The sequence below is a fragment of the Pavona decussata genome, unplaced genomic scaffold, assembly GCF_977016875.1.
Source record: "Pavona decussata unplaced genomic scaffold, jaPavDecu1.1 SCAFFOLD_58, whole genome shotgun sequence".
Taxonomy (NCBI): Eukaryota; Metazoa; Cnidaria; class Anthozoa; order Scleractinia; family Agariciidae; genus Pavona; species Pavona decussata.
In genome coordinates this window covers 1,135,001-1,161,484 of record NW_028145480.1, presented here as the reverse complement: position 1 = coordinate 1,161,484, position 26,484 = coordinate 1,135,001, and the positions used below count along the sequence as shown (strand labels likewise).

Here is a 26,484-nt window from a genome sequence, read left to right as displayed (position 1 = left end):
CTAAGGATGACACAATTCTTTACCAAAAAAGGTCACTCTCGAAATTGCACATATTTGTCCACCTAACATTAATGCAAGGCAAATTAAAAAATGCTAGGAGACAAAATTAGTCCCTTGATGATTCAGTTATACGTAGACAGTTAAAAAAAGAACCAATTTGGCCTTTTTATTTATTTATTTTATTTTATTTTATTTATTATTTTTTTTTTTTTTTACCTGTTTGTCTTTCTGTGTGTCACTGATTAAACTTACCAAGCTTGTGATGTTCTAAGATGTGGCAGCGCAGCGTACAGGTTGAAAACGAGGCTCGCACGGGGAACTGGGCATGAGAAAAACAATGAGAGAAACCTGGAAACTAACAAGAAGAGAACATGGCGTCTTGCCATGTAAAGAATAATCTTTCTGTCTTGAGGCAGCTTCCTCGTGTTGCTTTGAACAACATCAGAGATTTACCGGAGGCTTTTATTACGGTAGGTTCTCTTCTTTATGTAGATGGGAAATTTGTCTCATAGTCTAGAAAAGTCAAGACGCTCAAGGACTTTCAAGTCGAGCTGATCGGATCATACGGATGTGTGACTTGGTACCGGTTCCTGCCTTAAAACATTCAAATGTTTTCAGAAATTATAAATCATTTTGCTCGATTTTTCAATTTGATGCTTAGCTGGGAACTTTAATATTTCAGTGTTAAGCTTAAATCATGTTTCATACCCTCAGATGCCCTGATTCCTTTAAATACATGCACTGTAGGTTGTACATATAATGTACGTACTGCACTGTTACATATGGGTTTTATTTCAGCGTTTTTATTGGAAGAGAACATGTCAGTTAATCCCAATCAGTGTAGAAAATTGAAGTTCAGTACAAAAAGTTGAATTTAATTCTTTCTTGGATATAATTAATAATTATAATATATAGCTTGCTTATATGTATGTTTTCATTTAAATTTGATGTGCCTTGTTTGAGTATAAAGCACATAAATTACATCACTTATGTCCTGATGCAGCTCCCAGATTGTTGCTAATGCCACTTTTTTGAAAACTGCAGTTCATTAACTGGTGGTTGTTTTTAAACTGTCCTTCCAAAAGAATTTGTAAAACAAAATACAGTGTTGGTGCAATTGTGTTTTGATCTTTGTCATTTCGTATGTACATTTCTCAAACTCATTAATAATTCATCCAGCCAGAACAAAGGAAATCACTACGGTGAAGGAGTTTAGAAATGTGATCTTAATTATCATAAAATTTTGTGAACTTTTGCTTCGAATTTCTCCAAGAATTATCAATAGTTTGAGAAGCTATATCAAACACTCGAAAGAGTGTTTCCTCCCATTTCCAAACACCTCGAGGTTGATTTAAAAAAATTCGGCTGCGCCTCGTTTTTCCAACCTGCTTCTCCGTGTTTGGAAATCCGAGGAAACACTCTTCCTCGTGTTTGATATATTACGTACACACAAGCTAAGGATAAAACTTGTTTTGAAGCTAATTTCTCTAAGATACATTCTAAATCAAATTAAAAAGCCCTAACCATGCTTGTTTCTGTTATAAAGCATGCAAGGAATTGACTAGAACATCCAAGAAGTAGTCTGCAGCTCGTGTTTCACCCTACTTCTTTTGTGCTCTTGCCATTTCCTTGTGTGCTTTATTGACAGAACAAAACACAGTTCTTGAAATCACATAAGAGCAGCCATAGCTCAGTAAATTAATAGTGCAAGCTTGTAACATACATTACAAGCCTACATGTCGTTTGCAAGCTAAGAGCATCTTTTTGTGAGGATCCGATTTTTAGCATACACATGTCTGTTTTTCATGGCTTTCCATATTTTTCATTTTGTCACAATCCTTCAAAGTCCACAATGTCTAGTATATTAATTATTATTTCAAATCATCACAATTATTATTAGATGTCTAATGGCTGAGGCACATGTGATGATGCTTCTTGTAATACCCATGTCTGTCACCTCCCCCAGACTTTCAGGTTTTGCTCAGTCAAAACATACAGTAATCTGATAGATGAGTTAATCATTTGTCTCATGATTGAGTCACAAAGATGTGGTTCGCGACGCTTCGACCGCTATACTGCTAGTTTTCATCAGGCGATGGTGTCGACTGATTGCGTGACAGTATAAGTAGCACCTGTGGTGCTACCATACGTCAAAGGGTTATCAGAGGCTCTTCGCCGTTGCCTACAACAGCAAGGCATATGGACAGTTTTCAGATCTGACACAACACTTAGATCACACCTAGTGCGACCTAAGGACACTGTCGACCCTGCAAAACAAGACGGAGTAGTCTACAAGATTCCCTGTGAGTGTGGCAAGGTCTATATTGGAGAGACAGGAAGATCTATGGATGAAAGGATTAAGGAACATGATAGAGACATACAGCTTGCTCGAACCCAATCCTCCGCCGTTTCACAACACAGCAATGTGACGGGCCACTATCCGCTCTGGGATGAGGTTAAGTTTATTGACCAAGACCCACATTGGTACACCCGTAGGGTTAAAGAGGCTATTCACATAAGACTTCACCCTGACAACATCAACAGGGATAATGGAATTGAAATTCCGGAAGCGTGGATGCCCACGATCAAACAACACAGCAGCCGATCGGTACCAAGGCGGACGGCCGAGGGAACAATTTCTAGTCTGGACGACAGGGATCAAAGTCCTCCAATCAACAACAGCCTAAGAGAGGATCGAAACGCACCAATCAACACAAACCAAGGTGCTACTTATATCAGTCGACACCATCGCCTGATGAAGACTAGCAGTATACAGTAGCTGTCAAAACATCGCGATCCACATCTTTGTGACTCAATCGTGAGACAAACGATTAACTCATCTATCATTTTAAACCACGATGACAAACACCTTTCATAATACAGTAATCTGGTGGTCAAAAGTTCAAGTCCTGGACCAGGCTGAGATGTTTTTTTTTCCTTTTTCTACTGAATACCAGGTGGTTTTTTCAGTAGTGTGAAGTCGTTTGGGTATTATAAAATCAATGGGCCATAGTCGGTGGAGGGTTTGTCGCCACAGGGCAATGGGTTTATAATAGCAAAATTGTTTATTATGCGGTAAGATAATCTGTGTGACCAAGTGCTAAGGCACTAATCCCACCAGAGAGTAGGGATTATTTCTTTTCTTTTTTTCTTTTTTTTTTTTTTTTCTTTGCCTTCAAAACCTCACCACTTAAAAATTTGAACTTAATTCAAAATCTTAAAATTGCCCCCAGTTTTCACAACATGCCAACAAAGCTCGGGAAAAAAAAACAAACATTTTTACACAGTCAAACCCAAAACAGTGAAGGTCATCTGTTTGAGATCGCTATGGAACCTCATCAAAAATGCCTGGTGATAATTTTTTCTACTAAAATAAAAAAATTATCACTGTGTCTCCCCACTCAAAGTTTTATAAGTTGACATCAGGTTCATGTCATTGGATGCTGAGCTTGGTCTGTGTCCGATCACGCACTTACACCACATTGAAAATAGCCTTTTCTGGTAAAGGAAAGGGGAGGGGGAAAGGGGCAGGGGAACCTGATCCCAGGGTAGGGACCGTGACCCCAAACTATTCCATTTGCTCAATCTCTTGGGGGGGGGGGGGGGGGGGAGAGAAAAAAGCTAAGGGGCGTAGAATGGAACATAAATGAGGCTGTTTTCAAACCCACTCATTTATGTCCCACTCTAAAATAACTCTTTCTGTGATTACTCAGTACAATTATGTAATAATTATTAATATAAAACAAATAAGCAAGCAATGGTTTATCCAGTTTAAGCTGGAACCATATTTAATAGATACAAGTACTGCTGCATGTTCACAGAAATCAGAGCTGACAAACATAAGCAATATTAAATGGCTGTGCCTAATTTGTGCAAATGCTATGTGTATTCTTTTAAAATTGACACCAGTTTCTCTCTACATGTAATTCAGAGACAAAAAAACAAATTCCCTTCAGTTTTGTAAATGTAATATAACAATTTGTATGCTTCTAATTACAGTTGAACCTCAATTTAACGAACCTAGCCATATAACGAAGTCTTCGGTACAATGAACGATATTCTTCAGCCCGGCCAAAGTTACTTTAAAATGTATGGAACAGAAGCTGAACATAATGAATCTCAATATTACAAAATCGTCAATATAACAAGCACAATCCAGAAGCCCAAACGTAAAATGTACCCCAAAATAAGGAATAAATGTCAACATGCAAAAAAAGATGACTGCAAAACAAACCAACAAGTTTGAAAATCCAGTAAACCACTAAGTCACTTGACTAAGTCCCATCGTAGCTAACGATGAAGGGAGAGTGCTATCAAATTTCATTAATGACATTTGACAAGTCAGGTGCAAAAGAAAGAGAATTTCTGCATTCCCTTTCTTCAATGAAGGATGCATTCTTACGGATGACAAAAAAAAGGACAGAGGTAACCCTCATTGGAAGAATTGAGCATCTTGATTAGACAGTAGCTTACTGTTGTCTAGGCTTTGTTACCCAGTTTGTTAACCTGTTCGTTATGACATTTGACAAGTCCCTGTCTTCAATGGAGGATGCATTTTTACCAATGACAAAAAAGAGCCAATCTTCATTGGAAGAATTTTTTGATTGAACATCATAGCAATTTTAGTTGTAGTAGTTTTCTGTTGTTAAAATGTTGTTGGCCTGTTCAATTTTCTATTGTCGTAGCTATGTACAGATCTATACAGTGTACATATACTATAGCTTCATATAGACATTAAAGCACAAATGTTATTAATTTTTATCGTTCAGATCCGGAAATGCTGGGTAGCGTAACATAACGCCGTTAAAAAACAATTATTAACCATACCTCGATATAACGAGCATTTTGGTTGTTTTTCTGCAAATTCGTCATATTAGAGATTCTCGATTATAACAAACCCTTGACATCATGAACAAATTTACGAAGTTTAAATCGAGGTTATACTGTATTGAGTCTGTGAATGAATCTCAGATTTGACCATTAATGTTTGTGGTAATGTTTACATGTACATTATATGCTGTATATGGTGGTTCCAACTTTTATATTTTACTCTGTGGTTGGAATTTGAAAGTGTGACCATTCAACTAAAAGTTTTTGAGTACATGCAGTACTTATGCTACCCTGTACAAGGTACATGTAGAACTTTCTGAGTCTGGTTTCGAGTCTGTGGATAAAAATTAATCTGTGACTTCTGGCTATTTAAAAGTTTTAACTTTTTGAGTCTGTTGATGAAAATAATCTTAAACTGTGGCCATTCAAATGAAAGCTACTGAGCAGTACTTTCCTGTGGTGCTGTTTATTATGCTACACAAGGTGGTTCTAACTTTTGAGTCTGTGGATGAGATCCTAAAGTGTGACCATTCAAATGAAAGCTACTGGGCAGTACTTTCATGTGGTACTGTTTATTATGCTGTACAAGGCATTTCTAACTTTTGAGTCTGGGGATGGAATCCTAAAGTGTGACCACTCAAATGAAAGCTACTAACAGTACTTTCCTGTGGTGCTGTTTATTATGCTGTACAAGGTGGTTCTAACTTTTGAGTCCGTGGATGACTTCCCGACTGTGATGATTCTCAGTCAATGCTCTTACCAGCACCTTCCAATAGTGGTACAGATGTCTGTCAAATAAAAAATATTTTGGGAGTTTTTGTCAAGATGTGGACATTTTGGGTGTTCTTGGGTGTGAAAGATTATTATTAACCAGCAGTGCTTTTTTGCTTTGTTATTCAAAAGAAAAAACGCAAAGGCCGTGGTCCAGGATCAGGAAGAGGCAAAACATGTGGGCGTGGCCACAAAGGACAGGGGCAGAGGAACACAAAGCCCAGGCTTGGTTTTGAAGGAGGAAATACACCTTTCTATCTTTCAGTTCCAAAGCATGGATTTAAAAATACGTAAGTGTTAACTTAAGAATAATTATATACATTTTATATGAAACATGTACATGTAAACTCACTAAGGATGAAAGATTCTCACAGGTCACAGTCAGGAGGTAATCTTTCATCTGCAGTACGTATACGTTTCGTACAATGATGTATTCACTAATATTTATTTATTCTTCACGGATAAATAATGAACTCAAAACATGATTAGGGACCCATTTCTGGTAAGTCCAGGTAACTTACCGGGCCCAATAAGTATATTTTTAAGAGAGACATGGTATTTGGCCAATGTTTTCACAGAATTATAAGATTTTAAAATTTATTATTTCAAAGCTAACAAAAATTGACTTCTGTTAAGAAACATTTATCACCGAAGACACTTACTAGGTCCAGTAAGTTACCAGGACCTTCGAGAAACGGTCCCCAGCTCCCAGTTGGCTTGATTAAGCTCAGTTGGTAGATAACTTCACTGGCATCGCAGAGCTCATGGTTCACAAGCCTGAATTTTTTTCAGGTTTTTTCACTACAGTTCTTGTGACATAGATAACTACAAGAATATTTTCTTCTATAAAATTGTAAGTTTTAACCTGTTTGTAATCTAATGTTTACCCCGGAGGTGCTCTGTGTTTCCATTTTTGAAGTAATATATCAAACATGAGGAAGAGTGTTTCCTCCGATTTCCAAACAACAAGAAATAGGTCGGTCGAGGTGTTTGGAAAATTATAGGAGGAAACACTCTTTCGAGTGTTTGATATAGCTTCTCAAACTATTGATAATTCTTGGAGAATTCAAAGCAAAAGTTCACAAAATTTTATGATATTAAGATCACATTTCCAAACCTCTTTCACGGTAGTGATTTCATTTGTTTTCTCTTCATGAATTATTAATGAGTTTGAGAATAATTTTGTAAAACAAGACTATGGAACTAGTTTTGTTCCTGGCAATTCAAGAATCCAATCCATGTAGTGCAAGCTGGTTCTCTTGTTTCGGCCTTCAGTTATCCTGTGTCTGAGCTTCAGGTAGATACATTGTAATATGTTTCAGGTAAATAATTAAGCTTAAAATTCTGTCTTAAGTTTGATGATTTACCCATTCTGAAATGCTGCAACACATCACAAGGTTTTGACACCCTTTCTTCAGTCATGAGATGAACACTGTTGCGTTTTTCAATTTTCTCTTTTTCTTTTCTTTCCTTTTCTTTTTTGTTCAAATTCTACAGTGTGCATGTAGATGTAATGTATCAGTCAATTCCAAGCGCGATCATCCCCCCCCCGGGCAACCCCCGGGCATTTGACCCCTGTTCGGCTCCACATAGTTGGGCATTTGACGCGAATAGAAACCCAACCCATCGGGCATTTGACCCGTCGACAAAATGCTGGTCAGCGGTCGCATTTAAAAATGATTTGTACTCCATGTAACATGTCACAACTCCTCGTGGTTTTCGACAAAATTTATGTTGATATATGCGAGCTCCAGCGTATTAAAATATTTGGAAATATGCCATTATACAAGGTTTGAAATTTTCAGAAGGACGTGAGGAAAGTTGTTTTAGCGTCAACATTCGAAGAATTTGTATCAAAAGGTATTAAAGCTGTGAAGCCTTTCTTTAGCTAATCTTTAGTTATCTAAAGCGTAATCTTAAAATTATCGCGGCGTAAAATTATCGGGAGCAAGCACACTACACTAATGAAGCGTTCAGCACAAAAAAGCGTTAGCCATGCACTGAGAGTCTAGTCAAATCCTTCGAAACTATAAAATCGACAAGTACATAACGATTTTGGATGATGATGCATTGATGTGTAATTTTTGTTCGGGCTTCGGTTTTAATCCTTGTGCCGTACTTTATGAGAATATTTCGTTAATAATTCTGTGGTCAATACCAGATATTATATAAAATTGCGGAAGTTATCAATTTCGTTGATTTTTATATAAATAGAGATAAAAACCAACACGATGACTTTTCAGCCCCAACCAGTGGGGCATTTGACCTAGAAATCGGCCCACATAGCGGGGAATTTGATCAGGCATTTTTAAAAAAGTCAAATGCCCGGGGGTTTGCCCGGGGGGGGGATGATCGCTTTTGGAATTGACCCAGACATAAGCTGTAGTAGAGTTTTCAATAAAACACCTTTTCTACTTGAATTCGCTTTATATCAAATGAATACTAACCACATCAGTCCTTTCCAGTACACCCTTCTATTGGGGGAGGGGCTATGCTGGTTTTTAATTATTTTTATTAATTATTATTATTATTATTATTATTATTATTATTATTATTATTATTATTATTATTATTATTATTATTATTATTATTTATTTACATTGTTTTTTTGCACTTTTTCTAGAAGCCCCCAGATATTTTCCTGTGAATACAGTATACTTTCTTCATGATCAGTGTTAAGAGATACTACATGCACTTGTCTCTTTAATGACTGAATATTATTTTTTTGTGATCTCCAGTAAACAGAAGGTCTATTCACCATTGAACTTGAACCGGTTGCAGTTCTTTATTGACAGTGGACGCATTAATCCCAAGGAACCCATCACCATGTATCATCTCTGGAGGTCAGGAGCAGTTGGAGGGAGAATAAAGGATGGAGTGAAGCTGTTAGGAACGGTGAGATCTACTTGCTTTGTTTCATTATTTATTCACATGCATAATGGACCTACAGTGTATGGTGATTGTCCTTGCCAATGCAAATAGGAACCAAGGACGTTTTGTCCTAAACAGGCAATAAAACAGAGAAAACGAATAATGCACTGCCCAACTGTGGCCAGCCCAACTCCTAAAAATGCACCTAACCCTGAATTTGGGTACTTAACAGTTCATGCATCTCATCAGCGTGCATTTCTGGACATATCTCAAAACGGAGGATGCTGTTTTTTATCAGGGCTTTGCATCCCCAGGTCGAGTGGGATTTTATTCCTTTTGGTTAAAACTGTACTACACGGTAAATATTATTTTTGATCCAGTGCCTTTGTTCTCACAAACAATGTTCCTATGGCACAGATGGGGGAACAGAGAACAAGCCATTATCAGACGGAAGCGATTTTTTGAAGGCACAATGGAAGAACGTGAAGTTGCAATGTATTTCCTTCCTGGCCATCGGCAGTTCACGGCACTTACTAGTACCTTAAATTTAGTGCACTAACACAGTCACTGTTAACAAAACCGACGCGTTATTCATACAGATGAAGGCTTTTGTGTGCGTGTTTTTTGTTTGTTTGTTCGTTTTTGCTGTTGTTGTTTCTGCTTTTTTGGCTGTCCAAACTGATAGAGCGGTTTTCAATTGAGTGTCGAAAGTAATTTCGCGTTTGCTTTGGTTTTGCTTTACTGTGTGCTATGATTGGATGGCAAAGTTCGCGCCATTTTCTCGACCAACGAACAGCAAAATCAAAACGAGTCGTGTCTTGCTGCCACGCGTTTGACATCGGTTACATGTATTTGCTTCGAAATCTGATTGGTTCATTGTGTTGTTTACGTCTGTTGTGATTGGTTAGAGGAATTACTTTGGTTTTGATTTATGACAGTCAAAAGAAAACCGCTCTCCTAAAAGTAGCTGACATTGCTTCCAAGGTGCATGCGCCACTCACCTAAAGCAAGCTGGGTTCTGAAACTGCCTTCTTAAAGTCATTATTAATTCACGATGATACCACTCAAACTTCATAAGCATTTCTCTTATTTTGCAGGGACGGACTTGGTTCCAGGCAAACCTTGATATTGAAGTCAGCCGAGCGTCCAAAACCGCAATAGAGGCGATAGAAAGACAGGGCGGGAAGATAACATGCGCTCATTATAACAGACTTGGACTCCGTGTCCTGCTTAAGCCGGAGAAATTTGAGGGTCGACCGATTCCAAGACGAGCTCGTCCACCAAAAGATTTAGTGGAATATTACACAAACCCCGCCAACCGAGGATATTTGTCTGATCCTGTTGAACTTGAAACAGCCAGGAATGCCACCAGGCTTGCAAGCGAAGTGGACTGAAGAGTGTCCTCTAGTGCTTCGGGTGTGTGTATGGGGTGTGGTTAATGAGTTTAAATAAATAAATTTTTATGGAAATTTTAGTTGCCCAATGAGTGACCCTTCTACAGTCTAAACATCCTCGGAGACCCAGGGGCAGTCAGTTGAAGGCGAGCAAAATGGCGCGACGAAAGTTTTCAAGAACGGGCAAAGGAGCTCCTTCGCCCGTTCTTAAAAACTTTCGTCGCGCCATTTTGCCTGCCCCCGCCTGACTGCCCCTGGGTCTCCGGGGATGCACTCCAAACTGTCTTAATCCTTTTAAAAACAAGAAGTTCCGCTATAAAATGGCAAGTCCCTCCTTCCTTTCAAACCGTTGTGGGTGTGAAATGCACCGTTGAACAGTTGTGGCAGGTTACTCACCCAACACTCAAGCGTCTTTTGCAAACACATGCTCAAAATTTCCTAATATCGCGATAGCAATATAAGGCATCGGCTTCCAATTCGTTTTTAAAACATGGCTTATTCCGAATACTAATCCAATTTTATCAGTAAGGGTCGCAGAAAAAGACGCATGTCGTTTGTCAGTTGTTCACGTTCTGATGATTGATTGACAAATTAAGGTGAGAAAGGCCAGGCCAGGCCTCTATTTTATTAGGGCGTAGTGACCTATATCAACGAGAACGACACAAACGGTTTTTAATTCATGGATCGATCGATTTTTCAGTTAGTGGCACATGCAGGTATACTCGGAGAAAGGAGATCCGAGTCGTCGAAATGGGTGTCGAACCCATGCACTGAGCTACAGGAGACTCGTGGGTTAATTAGCAAAACAGTTGATTGCACATGAGTTACTGCTCTCTGTGTAAAATGACCAAATTCCAGGTTTTAATAACGGAGAACGTTGACATCAGTACACATCCTTTGCCTTTCTGAGCTACTGATGCTAACACATGCATTTCGCTTGTCGCATTGTGTGCGGCGCTAAAAAATTCGATCACATAACTCCTTTGCTAAAAGATTTGCGCTGCCTACCAATCAGGCAACAACTTTATTTTCGTTTTGCTGTTCTGGTTCTTAAGTGCATGACAAGATGTGCTCCGGAGTATTTGATATCTAAGCTCGTCAGAAGATCCGCTGTCTCGACAAGGAATACCAGAAACTCTCAACTCCTGAACATACTACTCTTCCGCACTGCTAGCGGCCAAATGACCTTTCAATATCGAGCGACCTCTCTGTGGAATGAGTTGCAGCCTTCGCTCAAACTTAGCCCTTCCGTGACGGTGTTCAAGCGCTTACTTAGGCAAAAACTTCTTAATGACTGTTTTAGTTAATCCACTAGCTTTATCTTCTTTTATCATTGTCCTGTACTTACTTATGTAATGTTAAATTGACTCTGAAAAGCCCCGTGGGGACGAGCCAATAAAATATGTATGTATGTACATGCAGACCGGGAAGTACCTTTACGAGGGAAGAAAGCAATTTAAAACCTGTCTATAAATAAAATGTACCAGTCTATGAAACTCCGTGACTCATGCTCCATTCACCAAGGCTTAAACACGTTTAAAAGGTGTTAAGTTAAACACAGTTTAATTTAATTGTTTCCTTCATAAAAGCTGCTTTCGGATTTTTGTCGACGACAGCCAGATTTAGCACAAATGAAAGCATAAGTTAAGTTTACTCGAATCCTATGTCAAAGTCAATGGTTAAGCTTTCTGTTAAAAATTTTCATTTTGTTAAACCTGCTTTAATTAAACATGTTTTGGTGATGTGGATGGAACTTCAGGCTTAGTATGGGATAATGGGCTCTTGACACGAGTGTATTCGCGTTTGCACGTGCAAACGTAAATCAATAGGACCGCGTCTGCCGCAAATTCTACCCCATACATGAATGGGGCAGGATTCGGGATTCAGGACAGAAAGAACAAGACGGAATTTTAATTGCCTGCCATTGGTTCGCTATAGCCTGCGAAAACAACGCGGCAACCGTTTAATTCGCGCCTCTGGCTCAAAACGCGAAAACCTTCGTTGGCACAGAAACACCCTCTGGGACGCTTACGTACACAGCCTAGGGGTTTGATAGATTTTTTTAGTTTACTAGGTTGGAGAGATTTTTTTCCATAACCTGTTGTCTTGTCTTGTTCAGACTCAAATCCTTTATCTAGAAACTCGCGCCGTTCAACTCAAGCCCAAAAATATATACGATTTTGTACAAAAAAATATAAACCAATAAATAAACGAAGGAGAGAAGAACATCACAGGTTCTTGTCTACGTACAAGAACCTGCTTAAAGATAGACTTTCTCAAAGTCCACGAAAACGGAGTTTGAGAAAGTCTACTCTGTCAACGCATAAGAAGACGACTTGGGGCAGAATGTGCAGACGGACGATGCGCAGGCTTGGAATTCCATTTGTTTGAAGTGAAATTATGCCCGCGGACTAGAACATGCCCCCCATCTTGCTGGTTTTTTTTTGTTTGTTCGTTTGTTTGTTTTCGTTTTGACTTTTTGTGTTTTTGTTTTTGTTTTTTTTTTTTTTTCACCTTTCCCTGTGATATACCTTTTTTACTCTTCTTTTTATGTCAGAGGGGACTACTGTATTTGGCCTTAGCGGTACCGTAATGCTTTAGCAGCCATTTTTTCCACTTTCTATCTTTTCAATTTGTTTTCGCAAGACAACTTTAAATAATAAAAAAAATGACAGAATGACATTTTGAACAACGCGGTTCTTGTCAGCAAAAAAGTGCACCTTTCAAAGACCTCGTAAAGAAAATAGACAAGCATCTATGTTATCACAAGTAAAAACAGTTTCCAAACCCCAGAATAACTCAGATGTACTTGAAACGGTCTGAAAACAAAACAGTTTGGCTTCCTCACGTTGTGTGGTCGTTTCTTTTGCTCCGCAGGTGAAATGTTTAAGGAATGTAGTTTTTTTTCTGTATCCGATGTTTTTAAACGTCACAAACGATTTTTACTAAACATCCTTGACTACAGCCGATCGCCCCCATCTGACGAAGAGACAAAAACGCATTTTCTTAGCTTGTTGAAAAATCAGTCCGTGTTTCTTCATTCTCGTATGGACTGACTGAATAAACTATGATGTGTTTTCATGTTGCAGGACAACAAAACGACATTGCCTGTTTGTGTTTATGGCGGTATTTTCTTTCCTTCAGTAGTGGGGTTGGAATCCAAGAGATATTGCGCAGCGGCACGGAGTATTTTCAGAGGTTCTCAGTGTTTATAAGTTGTTACGACGGGGTTCTAGCAACTGTTTTGAGTCCGTGGATTGTCGAAATCCAGTATTAAAAAGTGCATGCATGTGCGTTCGCAGTATGCAGCTTGCTTTTCGTTCAGTTTTCGCTACACTCGAGATTCTGGTAATTTATAAAGAAAAAATGCTTTGCTTGGGTGATCGAGAAAAGAATCACGGAAAAAATTACTTATCTTTTAAGCCTGGGCGGCTGATCCGGAATATGAAGAGAAACCCGGCTCGAGTTAGCCTGCGTGCAGGAAAGATTTTTGCAAGCCATCCTTCCTTACCATCTGCCAGGACCATCTGTTGCAAATCAAAGCCAGACGAGGGTAAAATGGTTCTTTTTACCCAGTGTCACCGGTATGTGCTACAAACTGCGAGTTTTCTAAAGCATATGCAAGGATGGAAACTTAATTGAAATGTTGTTTCTTGTGTTTGCAAGTTTGCACGCCTATGCCTTATACTTAGGGAGCATCATCGACTTCTCACGAACGTAGCCAGAATATTAGGGTCAATTGCTAAATGATTCTTCCGGATATACTTGAGAATTATAAATTTGTCAATCCTTGTGTTTATTCAGAGACCTGAAGGCGTCAAAATACCTTAGTTTCACTTCGCATTTCCTTCAGTCGTTCAGTTTACAATCTCGATATATCTGCGCGATTTTAGCCCTGAACCGCCACTGAGCATGTGTGGGGTCGTCTGAATATTTTCCTTACAAATGTTATCAAGGATTTCATCAAAAACAACTTCAAATACACGACTCTACGTGGGACATTTGGAAAAACATAGAACATACAACTTTCTCAGGACAAAAACGAAGCTTTGCTTGTTAACACTGAAACCGGTCATGGTTCAAAGCTCTATTTAAGATCTTATAATGTGTTACCTACGCCAAAAAAAGAACAACAATACAGAAGCGCTTTTTCGAGAATCCCCACTGCCGTATTCCAGAATTTCTTTCAGTTTATATATTCGGTGATGAAAGACAAGTTCTAGGTGAGCTGTTTAAATCACATTCAGGCTCTCCAATTCAAAACAGCGTTTAGAAACGAATGCATGGAATGCCATTTTTCTTCATCTGTTTTTCATCGAAAAAGGAAACGATTCTCCTATGAGCGCGCAAAGGTGGAGAAGTTCAAAAGAATTTGTTTTCGACAAAAGCCACCTTCTTAAATTTGAGAAATCGATTAAGGATAATTGTTCCAATAACCGGGTTGTTATAAGAAATTAAAACGCCATTAGAAGGCGTGCCGGTAGGGTTTTTTAAAAGACACGTCAGCCGTTTGGAAACTTGCACGTATTAAAGAGATTTTAAAGGCAAGGGAATAGTATTGATTAAGGTGTCTCTTCATTTCACATCCATGCACAAAGGATTATCAATTTGACAGATGGATTTGATGTCTAGCATACGAGCAAGCTTTGTTGGCGTGTGTCTTTGTTTCATGTAAAAACATGAAGCTTTTAATGCCCCTAAATAAACGCGCTATAAAAGGAAATCGCTTTTCCGTATGTTACGAAGTTGGTCGGTACAAAGAACAATGTTATTCAAAAAGCAGCAAGTAGTTTCTATTGGAGTATGTTGGAAATTTATAAACGTTCAAAATAGTCCAGTAATGAGTTTAGCCTAAACATTCCATTCCTTCGTAATTTAAAAATAGGCTTTAGGACTTACACATTACGTGGGATTTAGTTTGTTTGAGCAAGTGATAGGAGTCAAATAGCCGTATGCTAATAAAACAATACTTCATTTGCAAGTATAAAAAGATGGTTGCTCCAAACAAGTCACCGAAAGACCGAATACTTCTACACTCAAATGCTAGTGCACTATCTCTACCTCATATTTATATATGATTCGAAACAAGTAGTGTTCTCTGAATTTCTATAGCTATCACACTTTTTTAGAAAAATATACATTCGTGAATTAGATAATCTATTAAGTTTTGAAGCTTTTTGAGCTGTTGCGCGATTCATCAATGATGCCTCTTGCTGTTCAAACAAGTATTCCTTAAATGTGAACTTGATGTCGCCTCTCCGGAATTTTTTTGGCCGGCGTTTTCAGAATCTAGCTCAAATCTTCTGCAATCTTTACAAGTCGTCCGTCCCTCAGGTGTCCTGCAAAAACAATCAACGTGATAACAGGGTTATCCATTAGGCCTGTGAGCAAATTGGAAATCAGAAGTACCCCAGTACTGTACGTAAGTTTCACGAATCGTGCTCAGACATAACAACACATCTGTTGAGCGTTATTAAAAGCCACTTCTTCAATGTGTCTTTTAGATTTTGACATTAACGAGTAGTGCATGAGCACTTGAAGACGATATGCCAGCGGGGCCATTTGATGCTAGAAACTGTTTGAGTAGGTTGCATGTTTATTGCGCACCTTCTGCAGGATTTTTTTAAAAGCAAAACGAATACAAACGCTGCGCATTCTATTCCTGTGATCTTCAACAGATTTACTTTCCATAAGCGCGCGTATTAATCCCAGATTAATAGCTTTGCGGTTTACATTTGTAGTCTACGAACCCGTGAGTAAGGAATTAAGGCCGTATTGAAACGAAATACCTAACACCAGAAGTTTCTTAAATCATAAATAAAAACAAATCCTGTCCCCGGACCTACAGGGAATTATCATCAACGCAAAGGTACTACATGCCGGGTACACGACGCGCGCAATTAAATCTTCTGGACGCATAAAATTCTCACTCCGTTCGACTTGTCTGTTCTGCGAAGAAGTCTGCTGGAAAATGTCTTTCAATTGTAACGATTCAGTTCTTGTCGGTCGAGACAGTAAACTTCTGCTAGAAGCCTTATGTCCAATTGAAATTGCAGAAGCATAAGCATAAGTTTAAGAACTTCGTGACTTGCTGTGAAACTTCCTCACGACACCAGGAAACCAGAGGGAAATTAAGGCTTATCTGCCACCCAGTATTCGTATCAGCCGGCCGTCTCTTCACGGCATAAGGAGTGTTATTGCAGTAATGTTGTTCAGCCACGATACTCTCACTCGGTAATTATTTTAACTCGATTCTTAAAATATCCATAACATTCCCTTGTCTCTTGTAATCTCGTCCTCTAGGTCAGTGTATATGAACCAAATTCCCTCCTGTTGAAGGGGGCAGTAACGCTATTTTAACCTGTAATTTCGGGAGTTGAGGTGATAAAAATTCATGTTTTAACACAGCTTAACAAGGCTTTACACACTAGACCGACATACCTTGTTATTTAACGGTTGTACGATATTGTACTAAGCGGGACTCTAGTGGTCCTGTTAACGTTCGATTCCTCCTTCACAATGTCCGGAGTCTGTAATTGCGGCAGCTCCAACGCCGATTCAAGATCCTGGATGTAGTCGATAACATGCTGTAAAATCTCGACTTTGCTCATTCGCCTGTTGGTCTGGATGTGCGGCACCATGGCTCTGAGCCTTTGGTATAAGTCGCTCATGTTGTAGATGCATCCCTGCTCGAGAAGCGAAGAACTGCTGGATCCGCGTTCGCGAACTCTATCTATACTCCTCGAAGTAGTCACGGTTGAGTGTAGTAAGTCGTCTCTGTCGACATTTTGCGACTTTGAGACCTGAGGCTTCATGCTTGCGTCTAGCGTGTTGGAACGTTGGACTTAACCCAATAACAGATGTTCGCGTAAATGCGCCTAAACTAAGCACTGAAGGTATTTACCTTAGCGGAATTGAAGCTGCTGTGTTTTGTCCGGCTTCGCGGGCTGGTACCTCGCAGCTGTGTAAACTTGGTGACAAATTTAAACCAATCGCACGCCGGCCGAGTGAGGCCTGGCAAACAGCTGCGAGCAATCAAAACATGTCAACACAGCCAATCACGAGCTAGATCATTTCGGAGTAAGTTTGTATGGACAGCGCAAAAATAACAAATTAAATCTCCGAACTTTCAGTGATTGATGGTTGCATTCACCTGAACTAAAGCCGAGTAAAGGTGTCGTTCATTCATTCTGGATGAAGTTCATTCAGGGCTGGTGCAGTGAAGAAGTTTGCCAAGTCCATCAAAACGACTCATATTGCACCAGGGCTGGTATGGAAATGCCAGAATATAAATATGGTTGTTATCTAAAATGGACGGCATTTCAAGAGTATTTATCCGGCATTTACTTATTTATTTATAAATTTATTTATTTATTTAAACACGTACAGTTGATCCCTCTTTGTCTTTCATTTACCTCAGTTGCCAAGTCTGCCAAGCTAACTTGACTCTTCCAATCCACTTGCCTCAGACAATCCAGTACAAATGACTCCCAACTGGAATGTTTTCGTCTTGCATTTAAAAGCATTTTGGGCACCAAACGTCAACAGGCAATTTTATTAGTGGTAATTAAGCTGATCCTGAAAGTGTCATATCTAAACTTTCTCCGTGAATACAGTTCAACTGCGTTCTCTGCAGGAAGTATTCCGACGCACTGTATCATGTATGGACAGGAATTTATTCCACTTTCGCTCAAAGAAAATTAAAGTTGGAGACTGGAAAAGTGTTTGGTTCAGGCACAAAGCAAGACACTCCAAAATCAGATATAAAGTGATGCATAGCAGAGAAACGTAGCCCATGAAGGGCTCGAGTGGACGTTTTATTTTTGTGTCAAAACATCTGTTTTAGTTTTGTCTAAAAGTTCTGCAATATCCGTTTCACCTCTTCCCTACATGTGTTATTTTCCCCTTTCTCCCTTTGATAGATTAAAATGACGGAAATGCTTCTTATTCTTAAGCTGAACTTGCTGAACGGAAAACGGCGAGGCAGCAGCCGTTCTCTACTCTGTTAACGAAAATGAATAAACAAAGAGTTTTGTGAAGGAATCCATCTCTGCTGTTACGAAAACAAAGGCTTTGCTAGAAATTGCGACCATTCCGACGAGTAAATTAACTCGGTCTCTTTTTGACGCAGAAACAGATTTTCCTAATCTTACTCAGTGAAAGCCCCTTAGTTTAATTTGCGCACAATACGTCTCGTTGAAAAGTAAATGTTATCTTTTTGCCGCGTTTAGACACATCAGCCGTTCATAAGTAAAGAACCTAAAAAACGTGATGTCGATTCCACTTGAGGAACAGCTGTCGAGTGTCACTTTTGAGCACCGGAATGAATCTTGTTATTCATGAACGCTAAAGGAACGTTTACTGAAGTAATTGCGTCCAGAAGAACTGCTCAATGCCTTTCATTTGACTGCGGGGCATGTTTAAGGTCATTTTAATCCACACCATTCTTAGAACTTACCACCTCCCTAGTACGTACAGCAAGTTAGACCCTTATGAGAAACAGTACGGTGATGCTCTGTATTTTCATTCCAGTGGTCATTACAGAAGGGCTGACACTGGAAGCGTCAGTTTTTTATTCTCGTATTGGTGGTCAATCCGGCGGAGGGAGTACTCCCTTATTTAAGCTCTCAGTCTAGGTATGTGCGGCACCGAAGGGTATGATTCTCGGGTCGTTTTGGTCTGAAAATTGGTATAGATTTTAACAACAAACTGAAGATCCTCCCTTGATTTTAACGATTTTGGTCTAAAAGTCTGAAATGGGTATGGAGTTTACAGAAACACCGGTATGGAATCTAAACTGACCAGCTTGGAAAATGGGTATGAATTTTGAAGCCAGGTCTGAAAAAGGGTAACGGATGCACTATCAAAAATTTTCCAAGTACCCCACCAAATCAGTTGTTGAAATTTCCTACGGAGACAGCTCCACAGTTTACAGTTTTCCACAGTTTCATCAGCTCACAGACCATAGCACAACAAACGAAATACATTGTAGCACCATAGGCCCTCAATCAAGAATGTACGAGTTCGAGTTTTCATTTGAATGTCAAATACCCTGGACTTATACATAACTATCACAGCGCAGTGTCCAGCGAAGCACCCTTCAATATTTAATTGGAAGTTGTAGTCAGATTGAGGCTTTCATCTACGGACAGAGAAGTTGTGACACCTGGCTCGGTCAACTGCCTTATAAACAGCACCGCAGGAGAGAATACACTCGCTTGACAGCTCCCATTTGGATCGTTTGATCTAGACTCTAAGCTAACGTGAGATTAGATTACACTGTGACCCAGGAATTACAACTCAATTGAGTTTTTTTTTTAAAAATTGACAACTCGCTAGAAGGCTCTGTTTGTCCTCACGCACCCATGCCGTGACTTGTGCCTTTGCGGTAAAAAAACATGTCTGCACATGAACGTTATTCACTCGCGAGTTCCCCACAGCCATTTGTTCTTAGAAATGTGAGCTTCGCAAAGAAAAACAGCACTTTCTAGCACTGCATAGTACAAGTATAAATTTTTACAGTCATCTTCCATCGGCGATCGATAGATCCACTGAATCAAACGCGTGCGGTGCCCGTTAATCCCATCGACTGGTTTGTGTAGATTAGAGAGAATCTCCGTCTGGCATGAGAATTTACCAGCTGTTTTGGCTGTTGGCGAGTTCACGCCTCCACCACTGATAAACCCGAGGTCAGGCGATCCAGTTTATCAATCGTTTCTCGTTATTGTAACAGCAGAAAAGTAGGATTGGACAGGCTGGACTTTGTTTGACCTGGAAAGGCGATTTTATGTTAATTAACGATAAGACTATAAGCTCGAGATTTCCAGTGGGAAAGAGAAAAAGAGAAAAAACGGAATGAGCAAAACTGAACTAGACGACCAATCACTTGTCCTTTTCTCAGTTTCCACCAGTTTTTTTCGTTCGGCCTCACAGTTGTCCCACAGATATTTTCAGTCTAATGTGCAGATATCCTTTTTTATTGTGTAGTAGTCATAAATTTCGCAGGGCCTCTTATGATACCAGCCTAGAAAGGGCCACCCTGTTTGAACATGGTTAATAAAAGGCAATGGTTATGAAACCTGACAAACGTCTTTGTTATATGTTTTTGTTTGCCTTTTTGGCCTTGACCCTGCACAAAGAACAATAGTGTTTTCATTCACGTGACTACCGGCCATATTGGTTTACTGAAACAAAAGGAAGTATTTGCATAAAAATAGAGTTCAATTCCCAGAGGTTTCGTTTGGGACACCAACACGGCCACCATTTCTTTGTTTTGGGCCGCCGTGACGTCATGTGAAAACACTCTATGAATTTGGAATGTGTTGGAACAACTGACCAATCGAAACGTTTTCGTCAGTTAAGATACAGTCGAACCTCCACTAACGGCCACCTCACTATAACAGCCACTTTTTTCTTGTCCAAGCGGACAGTCCATACATTAGCTCTTCTTTAAACCTCTCTACAACGGCCAACTCTCTACAACGGCAACGGCCACTAAAGTACGTCCCCAACTGCCAAAATAACCTCTCGACAACGGCCAGTACAGTACTTTTTTGTAAAAAACCTTGTTTTATAAACTAATGCAGTAATCGACATTTGTATTCGGAACATTACGTTTCTGTATCCATTTTAATGATATATAAGTATTTTGATTGTGTTCCATTTATATGCTGCAGTAAGCATAAATTGTCTACAATAATATAGCGAATGTTGCGAACCTTGCTCGTTTCGTCTTGTTAACATTTTGATTCAAAACATTATTTACGTTTTATTGTGTATTTTATCTATATATATTATTTAAGATTGGATTGCCATTATAGGCTACAGTAAGCATGAACTTGGCACAATAAACATGTTGTACTTCCCGAAAAAAAAAAAGGTGTCATATTACACGCCTACCTCCCCATAACGGCCACCTCTCTACAACGGCCACTTTCTTCTGTCCCCAAGGTGGCCGTTGTGGAGAGGTTCAACTGTATTCAACTGTGGTGTGAACGTTAAAACAAAGGATTGTGCAGGGTCGCGGCCATTCCAACATAAATTGCAGCATCATTATTTTCATGGCAAGGTTTCCTAACCAGTCCCTCAATTAACTATGGTTTGAATAAAGATCACTTGACGCCGCGGTCTATTCCTTTTTTCCTAGAGCTAGTCGTGTTTGCAATATTTTGCCACATGCGGCAGTACTTGCCCACCTCAGCACCTGTTCCAATTCAGGTTATTCCTCGCCTAGTTATTCCAGCTCATCTCAAGCGGCTGTAATTATGAGAACTATCTTGACCCGTGTAGTTAATTATATGTTGATCTGTTTCATGATTATTTGATTATTGTATCTTATCATTTTTACGGTCCTTCTGGTATAAGCGAAAGCTACACAGGAGTGGCGGCGGGGGTAATAAACTAAGGAACAATAGAGTTTGGGACTAGCAAACATCGCGAGGTAACTTCACTTTTTTCACCAATTTGTTTTACTCATTTTATTGGTCATGTAAAATACACAATTCACACATATAATAATTCTACTGTATTTTAACATTTAATTTTTTTTCAAGGCAAGTACAAAACTGTAATATTCTTCAAATTCCGTTACAAGCTTTCAAAGTACGCAGGAGCCGTTGTCACCACGAAAATCCCAAGGTGTCCGAACACCCCACGATGGAGTACGAACATTCCACGACAGTATCCGCCGTGAAAAAACTCAAGCACTCAAAAAGACAGGCCAAGTGGTCCACGAGAATCCTACAAAAGTACTTGAGCTCTACCACAGGCCCTGAGCATCCAGCAAATCGACTCAAGAGACCCGAGCGTCTCATAGCCTCACGACAGATTCCGAGAGTCAACGAGAGAAAACGACCATTCGACGATCGTTTACGAGCGGTACGAAGCTCCAAATGCGGCGAATAACGAAAAGGCCACTGCGATATATTGAGCGCCAAAGTATTTTAAAACATTTCGGCGGTCCTTTTACTAAAATAATACCCAATACAAGGCTAATTGATTGAAAGATATTGTTCAGAATTGTCCATTAACTACTTATAGTTAGGAGACTTTTTTATAAACTACCCTTTCTTTTACTATAAGGTTTGTTTCCCACATACAGTGCGTTCGATTGTCTGTATTCCGAAAACTTGAAATAATCACTTTATAAGGCATACTTGAAATAAAAATATGCAAGGAAAGAGCTCAAACCGAGCGTTCTTTGGTAATGTGGTGCATTTTTAAAACGTTGCTTAGCAACAGAATTTACCCGTATACATGTGCATGCGCAAACGAGTGCCAAGCATGGGGGCGCAACACAGACATTGTTTGCTCTTCTCATCTCTTTTACTGCGGCGAAAATGCGACACTTCTTGCAGTCCCAAGTAAAGTCACAAATACTTGTGTTGGCAACTGGTTTCGTCCTCAGTAGCTCGGACTTGTTTCTCGCCGACGTTTTGCTGGAGAATTGAGCGCGTAGTTGGTGAAAGGCAGAACTGCATGTTCGGTAATGCAATCTGGAAAACAAATAGCAGGTGAAAATACAATAAAAGGGATGAAAGGAAAACTTTGGTAGTACAGTCGAACCTGCATTAAGCGGTCAGTTGTCAAAATCCCGAGAATTACGACCCTTATTTAGTGTAATTTTGACTCTATTCAGCGGTCGCGTTCACCCTTTACTACATTTAAGTCCCAACGAGCTGTTTCTATCATCTTGACCCGTTTTAAACGGTCACTTTGGAAAAGAAAACCACTCAAATATGGTAAAAAAAAAAAGCGTGCCAGGCAATGGAATTTCTAACAACCTACAATACTGACTGACTTTAATGATCTTGGCGTTAATGATTTATTAGTCCGTTTCTATACCATGTTCTCCTTGTCCTACTATTTTCTCGCTGCAGTTTCTTAACCAAGTAAGTGATTTAAGTTAAGTTACCAAATGTTATGTAAAATGTTGTTATTATTGGAACCTGTATAAAGCGGTCACTACGCCATTCCCCGAGGGTGGCCGCTTAATACAGGTTCGACTGTATTCCTACACGACTGAAACAAATGCAGTATTTTATGTTGTTGTTGTTGTTGTTGTTTTTGGAGTGGACCCCACAAGTATCCTAAGCTTGTGGGGACGAGGCAGCAACAATAATATGTTTGTCAAACCAGCAACACTACGGTTACTACTCCCCGGTTGACTTGTATCGATTTGAAAATCGTGCAGTTATCGTGTAAACACCTACGAGAAAAGTCTGAGCAAGACTCACCGAGCAGCCACTGTTCTGTGATATTGACAGCTTGTGTTCGTCTCGTCATCGAACCAATACAGATGCTTGCTTTCCGCACAGATGTGCTCACCTACAGCAGCGAAAATAAATTTATTACAAGTTGTGTTGATTGGCTGAGTAATCCTCAAACCCGGGGATATTCGCAGGTTAGGAAACTGTAAAGGGCGTTACAGTGGAACCTCGAATTAACGAACGAATCAACGAATCATAACGAACAACGAATAATGAATCAATTTTCCTACTCCCTTGGCACTTCGTTAAATCGAGGTTCCACTGAACTTCATTCATTTATTTATTTCTCGGTCGAAGAGCACAGGAGGATCGCATAGGGGAGGTTACAGGGGATCGGTTGCATAACACCTGTTCACAACTTCATGAGTCAGGCAAAACTGGAAATAATCGCTGCTGAAAGACTTCACTATTGTAATGTATGTAGTGTGACGTGACGGGGCGTAACGTAATATAATGCAGCAATTTTTAATATTTGAGTGTCAAATCTTCCAGCAAGACTATTCAGAAGTCATTACCTTCCCACCGCAGAGTCTGATGAGCGCCATCAGTGAATCGCTCGGAGGAGAACAATTCTCCGACACGTACATTTGTGGACAGTCCACGAAAAGTTCCTGGCGGTAGCCTGACCCTGCGCTCACACGTTCAAGTCGGCACAGCTGAAAAGCAAAGAAAACACTAAGGCCATTTATACAGGCTAAACCGTAAGTGGCTTAGACAGTCGCAAGGCGTGCCTTATTTAAACTATTGCGCATACGTTCTGCGCATATCGAGATGGTCACAGAAGCCTGCATTTCCCACAGGCGGCGCCTACTTATACAGGGATATTTTTGCACGGTTTATAACTATGCAGGAAAAAAAGATCTTAGGAAGCGAAGCCGGAGGTAACCCCGCATTTTTTTTCAGAAATAATCGAGGTTCAATTTGGAAAGAAATAACATACAATGTTATTTGTATCAGGGTTCCAGTAGGCCTTGTTAGCGATAACCCTCGAAATTTCAGTTCTCGGATCTCTTTACGGTGGACAAATCGCCTTATCAACTGTGTTAATAAAATCATTAACATTGGTGTTCAAATAGTTTCCCTTACTTAGATGACTGCAAACTTGTGCTCCATTTCGTCTCTTGCCACTCTAGTGTATAAAATGGGTCCATGCAAAGACGCTACGGAGCAATCCTGCGAAACCCAAATTAAGCTCTGCCCGCAAGGGTGGCTTGTGGTTCGAGTACGACTTCAGTTCACCCACCTGAGCAGCAGGAAAAGCATCTGATAACTCGTACGGTTCTTCATCCACCCAATAACCAACTTCCAAAGATTTCATCATCTGTGAAGAGAGTCGGCGTTCTATGGTTAAGTTGGTGTTCCACTGACGTCTGAAGATTTCATTGTGTGTTAGAATAAATAGCATAATTTGGCACAATCATTTGACTCGTTGGAGTAAAGTTTTGCGGATCTACGAAAAATAAGGCCATCTTTAGACAAGGTACCCCTGCCAGGGCCGTACCCGGGCACTGAAAAGGACGTCGTTGGTTCCCAAGGCGTTAAGGGGCAATCACTTCCTTGTTCGTCTATTTAGCACAAGGAGGCACGGGAAAAAAAGCACGGGAACTGACAAAATCCTGTTCAGACCAGGGCCTGTGACCGAGAACCGGACCCGGTACCTAGTCTGAGCGGGGCCTTAGGCTATGTTCACACTTGGTTCACCAGCACTGTGTCCGAGTACAATTCTCGCTGGGCGCTTATGTGAACGCATCATTTTATCAAGTGTATTCGGGCACTAAAGTAGGTACCGGTTCATATCATTAATGATGTTTCTTACCCACATGGGTGACACAAGCCAGCAGCCTTGCGCAATGGCCATCAAGACGTTGAGCGTTCGGCGAGGACTTCCGGCAATCACGTGACTAGTGGAAGGCGAGACTCGATCCTCGATAAAAAAGCCGCCCAACTTCCGAACAACGGACAGGACAATATCTTGCTCGCTGAAAAGTTAAAACCAGAGGGTTAGGATATTTCTTCAAAATGCGATTGCCATAGAAAGACAAAAATTAATGAGAGACAAATTAAGCTACAACGATAATTTCTGACTCACTTGAAATGCATGCTGGTCATTACAACTGAGCGCTTTGGCTGTAGAGGGAAAAGATAATTAAACTGTAAGCCTTTTGCCAAGAAAAGAAGACCTTATTACAAAATGGCTACTACTTTAATATTCTTTTGTTGCTATTTAAATTAGCCTTCTTGCTTCGTTCTTAAGCTCAAAAATCAAAAGAATATTTTACCTTAACGGTCCTCGCTGCTTTCAAGGAGGGTGATGTCAAAAGAATGTAGCAGGCATGCCAATAGATTAAAAGATAAAGCGTTTGTGGCGAGTGCCATGTCCTAAACGCTTGGCGTTTGAACGTCCGCCACTTAAGGTGGATTTCCACTGTTGCGTAAATTTTATGCGTAAAAATCGTAAGGTTAAAAGCACTCAACTTTTTTACGTTGCTTATTTTGTTTACGTATGTAAAGGCAGACCAATACATATCCATACACACTGTTTGTTACTGCCAATTTTTTTTTCTAATATGTAAGTTCCACGGTGGCCACAAACTGAAAGCAATTTTTATAACAATCCGTACTCACTACTGGTGCTTTTGAATTTGTAACTTGAATTTTGATGCAGTCACTCTCACCTTAACTTTTTTAATGAGCTTGGTTCGTTGTTTCTTCACAGCCCTGTTTTCCTTTCCTTCACAATGTTGTTCTTCCTCTTCCGTACACGTTTCGTTATTATCTTCTTCGCTTCCTTCAGACCTTGTTTCCCCTTCGTTTTGCTTCCCTTTTCGGTTCTTATTCCCATATTTCCCTTCATAATTATCACTTAACTTCTTTCCTTCCTCTTCATATCCGTTAACTTGACGAGCCAGTTTCTCTCGACTAACCGCATTTTCCTGACTTGCATGTTTGTCCTGACCAACCAGTTTTTCCTGATTGGCCTGTCGTTTCCCGCTAACTCCATTTAAAGGTTTTAAATTCTGTCCCTTTTTTACTGTACCAAGCTTAGTTTTATCCTTGTTTTCCTGTATCAGCCTTTCCTCATTCTCTTCTGTGGCGTTCATATCCCCAAAATCTTCTCCCTGGTCACCCTGACCCACCAATTTTGCAGTTTTGGAAAACTTCTTCCGAGAAGGTGCACTACAAAAATTTGAGCTGGGAGCTTTGTTGTTTCCGTCCGCAGCGGAAACGACGGAGTCCGATTCTGAATCTTCTTGTCCATTTTGATTTGAGAAGTTTTCCTGAAGAAACTTCTTACTGGTTTTGGCCTGTGTTTTTTTCTTTTTTGGCGCATTGGCCTGCTTTGTCTTTCC

General features: G+C 39.9%; 2 protein-coding genes and 1 long non-coding RNA gene across 4 annotated transcripts in view; 1 reads left to right on the top strand and 2 right to left on the bottom strand.

Moving 5' to 3' along the window:
• The first annotated feature begins 329 nt into the window (after window positions 1–329).
• LOC146479532 (large ribosomal subunit protein uL15m-like) lies at window positions 330–9,944 on the top strand. Its single transcript, XM_085110384.1, has 4 exons — window positions 330–470; window positions 5,734–5,891; window positions 8,340–8,496; window positions 9,570–9,944. Exons 1-4 carry the CDS (start codon window positions 372–374, stop codon window positions 9,864–9,866), a joined length of 711 nt encoding a protein of 236 aa, XP_084966510.1. The 5' UTR covers window positions 330–371; the 3' UTR covers window positions 9,867–9,944.
• A 4,881-nt stretch (window positions 9,945–14,825) lies between these two features.
• LOC146479531 (uncharacterized) lies at window positions 14,826–16,823 on the bottom strand. The gene is made up of 2 exons (XR_014864820.1): window positions 16,308–16,823; window positions 14,826–15,205 (listed from the first exon to the last, which is right to left on the bottom strand). It is a non-coding gene; the product is annotated as an uncharacterized LOC146479531 (long non-coding RNA).
• A 4,494-nt stretch (window positions 16,824–21,317) lies between these two features.
• The window catches only part of LOC146479530 (uncharacterized), a 17,362-nt gene continuing 12,195 nt past the window's right edge, over window positions 21,318–26,484 (bottom strand). For both annotated transcript variants that reach the window (XM_085110355.1, XM_085110356.1), the window contains exons 11-17: window positions 25,810–26,484; window positions 25,224–25,261; window positions 24,951–25,113; window positions 24,378–24,455; window positions 23,650–23,790; window positions 23,102–23,192; window positions 21,318–22,360 (exon numbers count right to left, since the gene is read on the bottom strand). The exon at window positions 25,810–26,484 is cut by the window's right edge and continues 44 nt beyond it. In XM_085110355.1, the coding sequence (XP_084966481.1) occupies window positions 22,269–22,360; window positions 23,102–23,192; window positions 23,650–23,790; window positions 24,378–24,455; window positions 24,951–25,113; window positions 25,224–25,261; window positions 25,810–26,484 (1,278 nt within the window). In that variant the 3' untranslated portion in view covers window positions 21,318–22,268. The remainder of the gene's footprint in view (window positions 22,361–23,101; window positions 23,193–23,649; window positions 23,791–24,377; window positions 24,456–24,950; window positions 25,114–25,223; window positions 25,262–25,809) is intronic.

Coding starts and splice junctions, on each gene's coding strand:
- LOC146479532 (XM_085110384.1), top strand. CDS start 372: ATGGCGTCTTGCCATGTAAAGAATAATCTTTCTGTCTTGAGGCAGCTT. Junction 471..5,733: donor TACCGGAGGCTTTTATTACG/GTAGGTTCTCTT, acceptor GTTATTCAAAAG/AAAAAACGCAAAGGCCGTGG. Junction 8,497..9,569: donor GAGTGAAGCTGTTAGGAACG/GTGAGATCTACT, acceptor CTTATTTTGCAG/GGACGGACTTGGTTCCAGGC.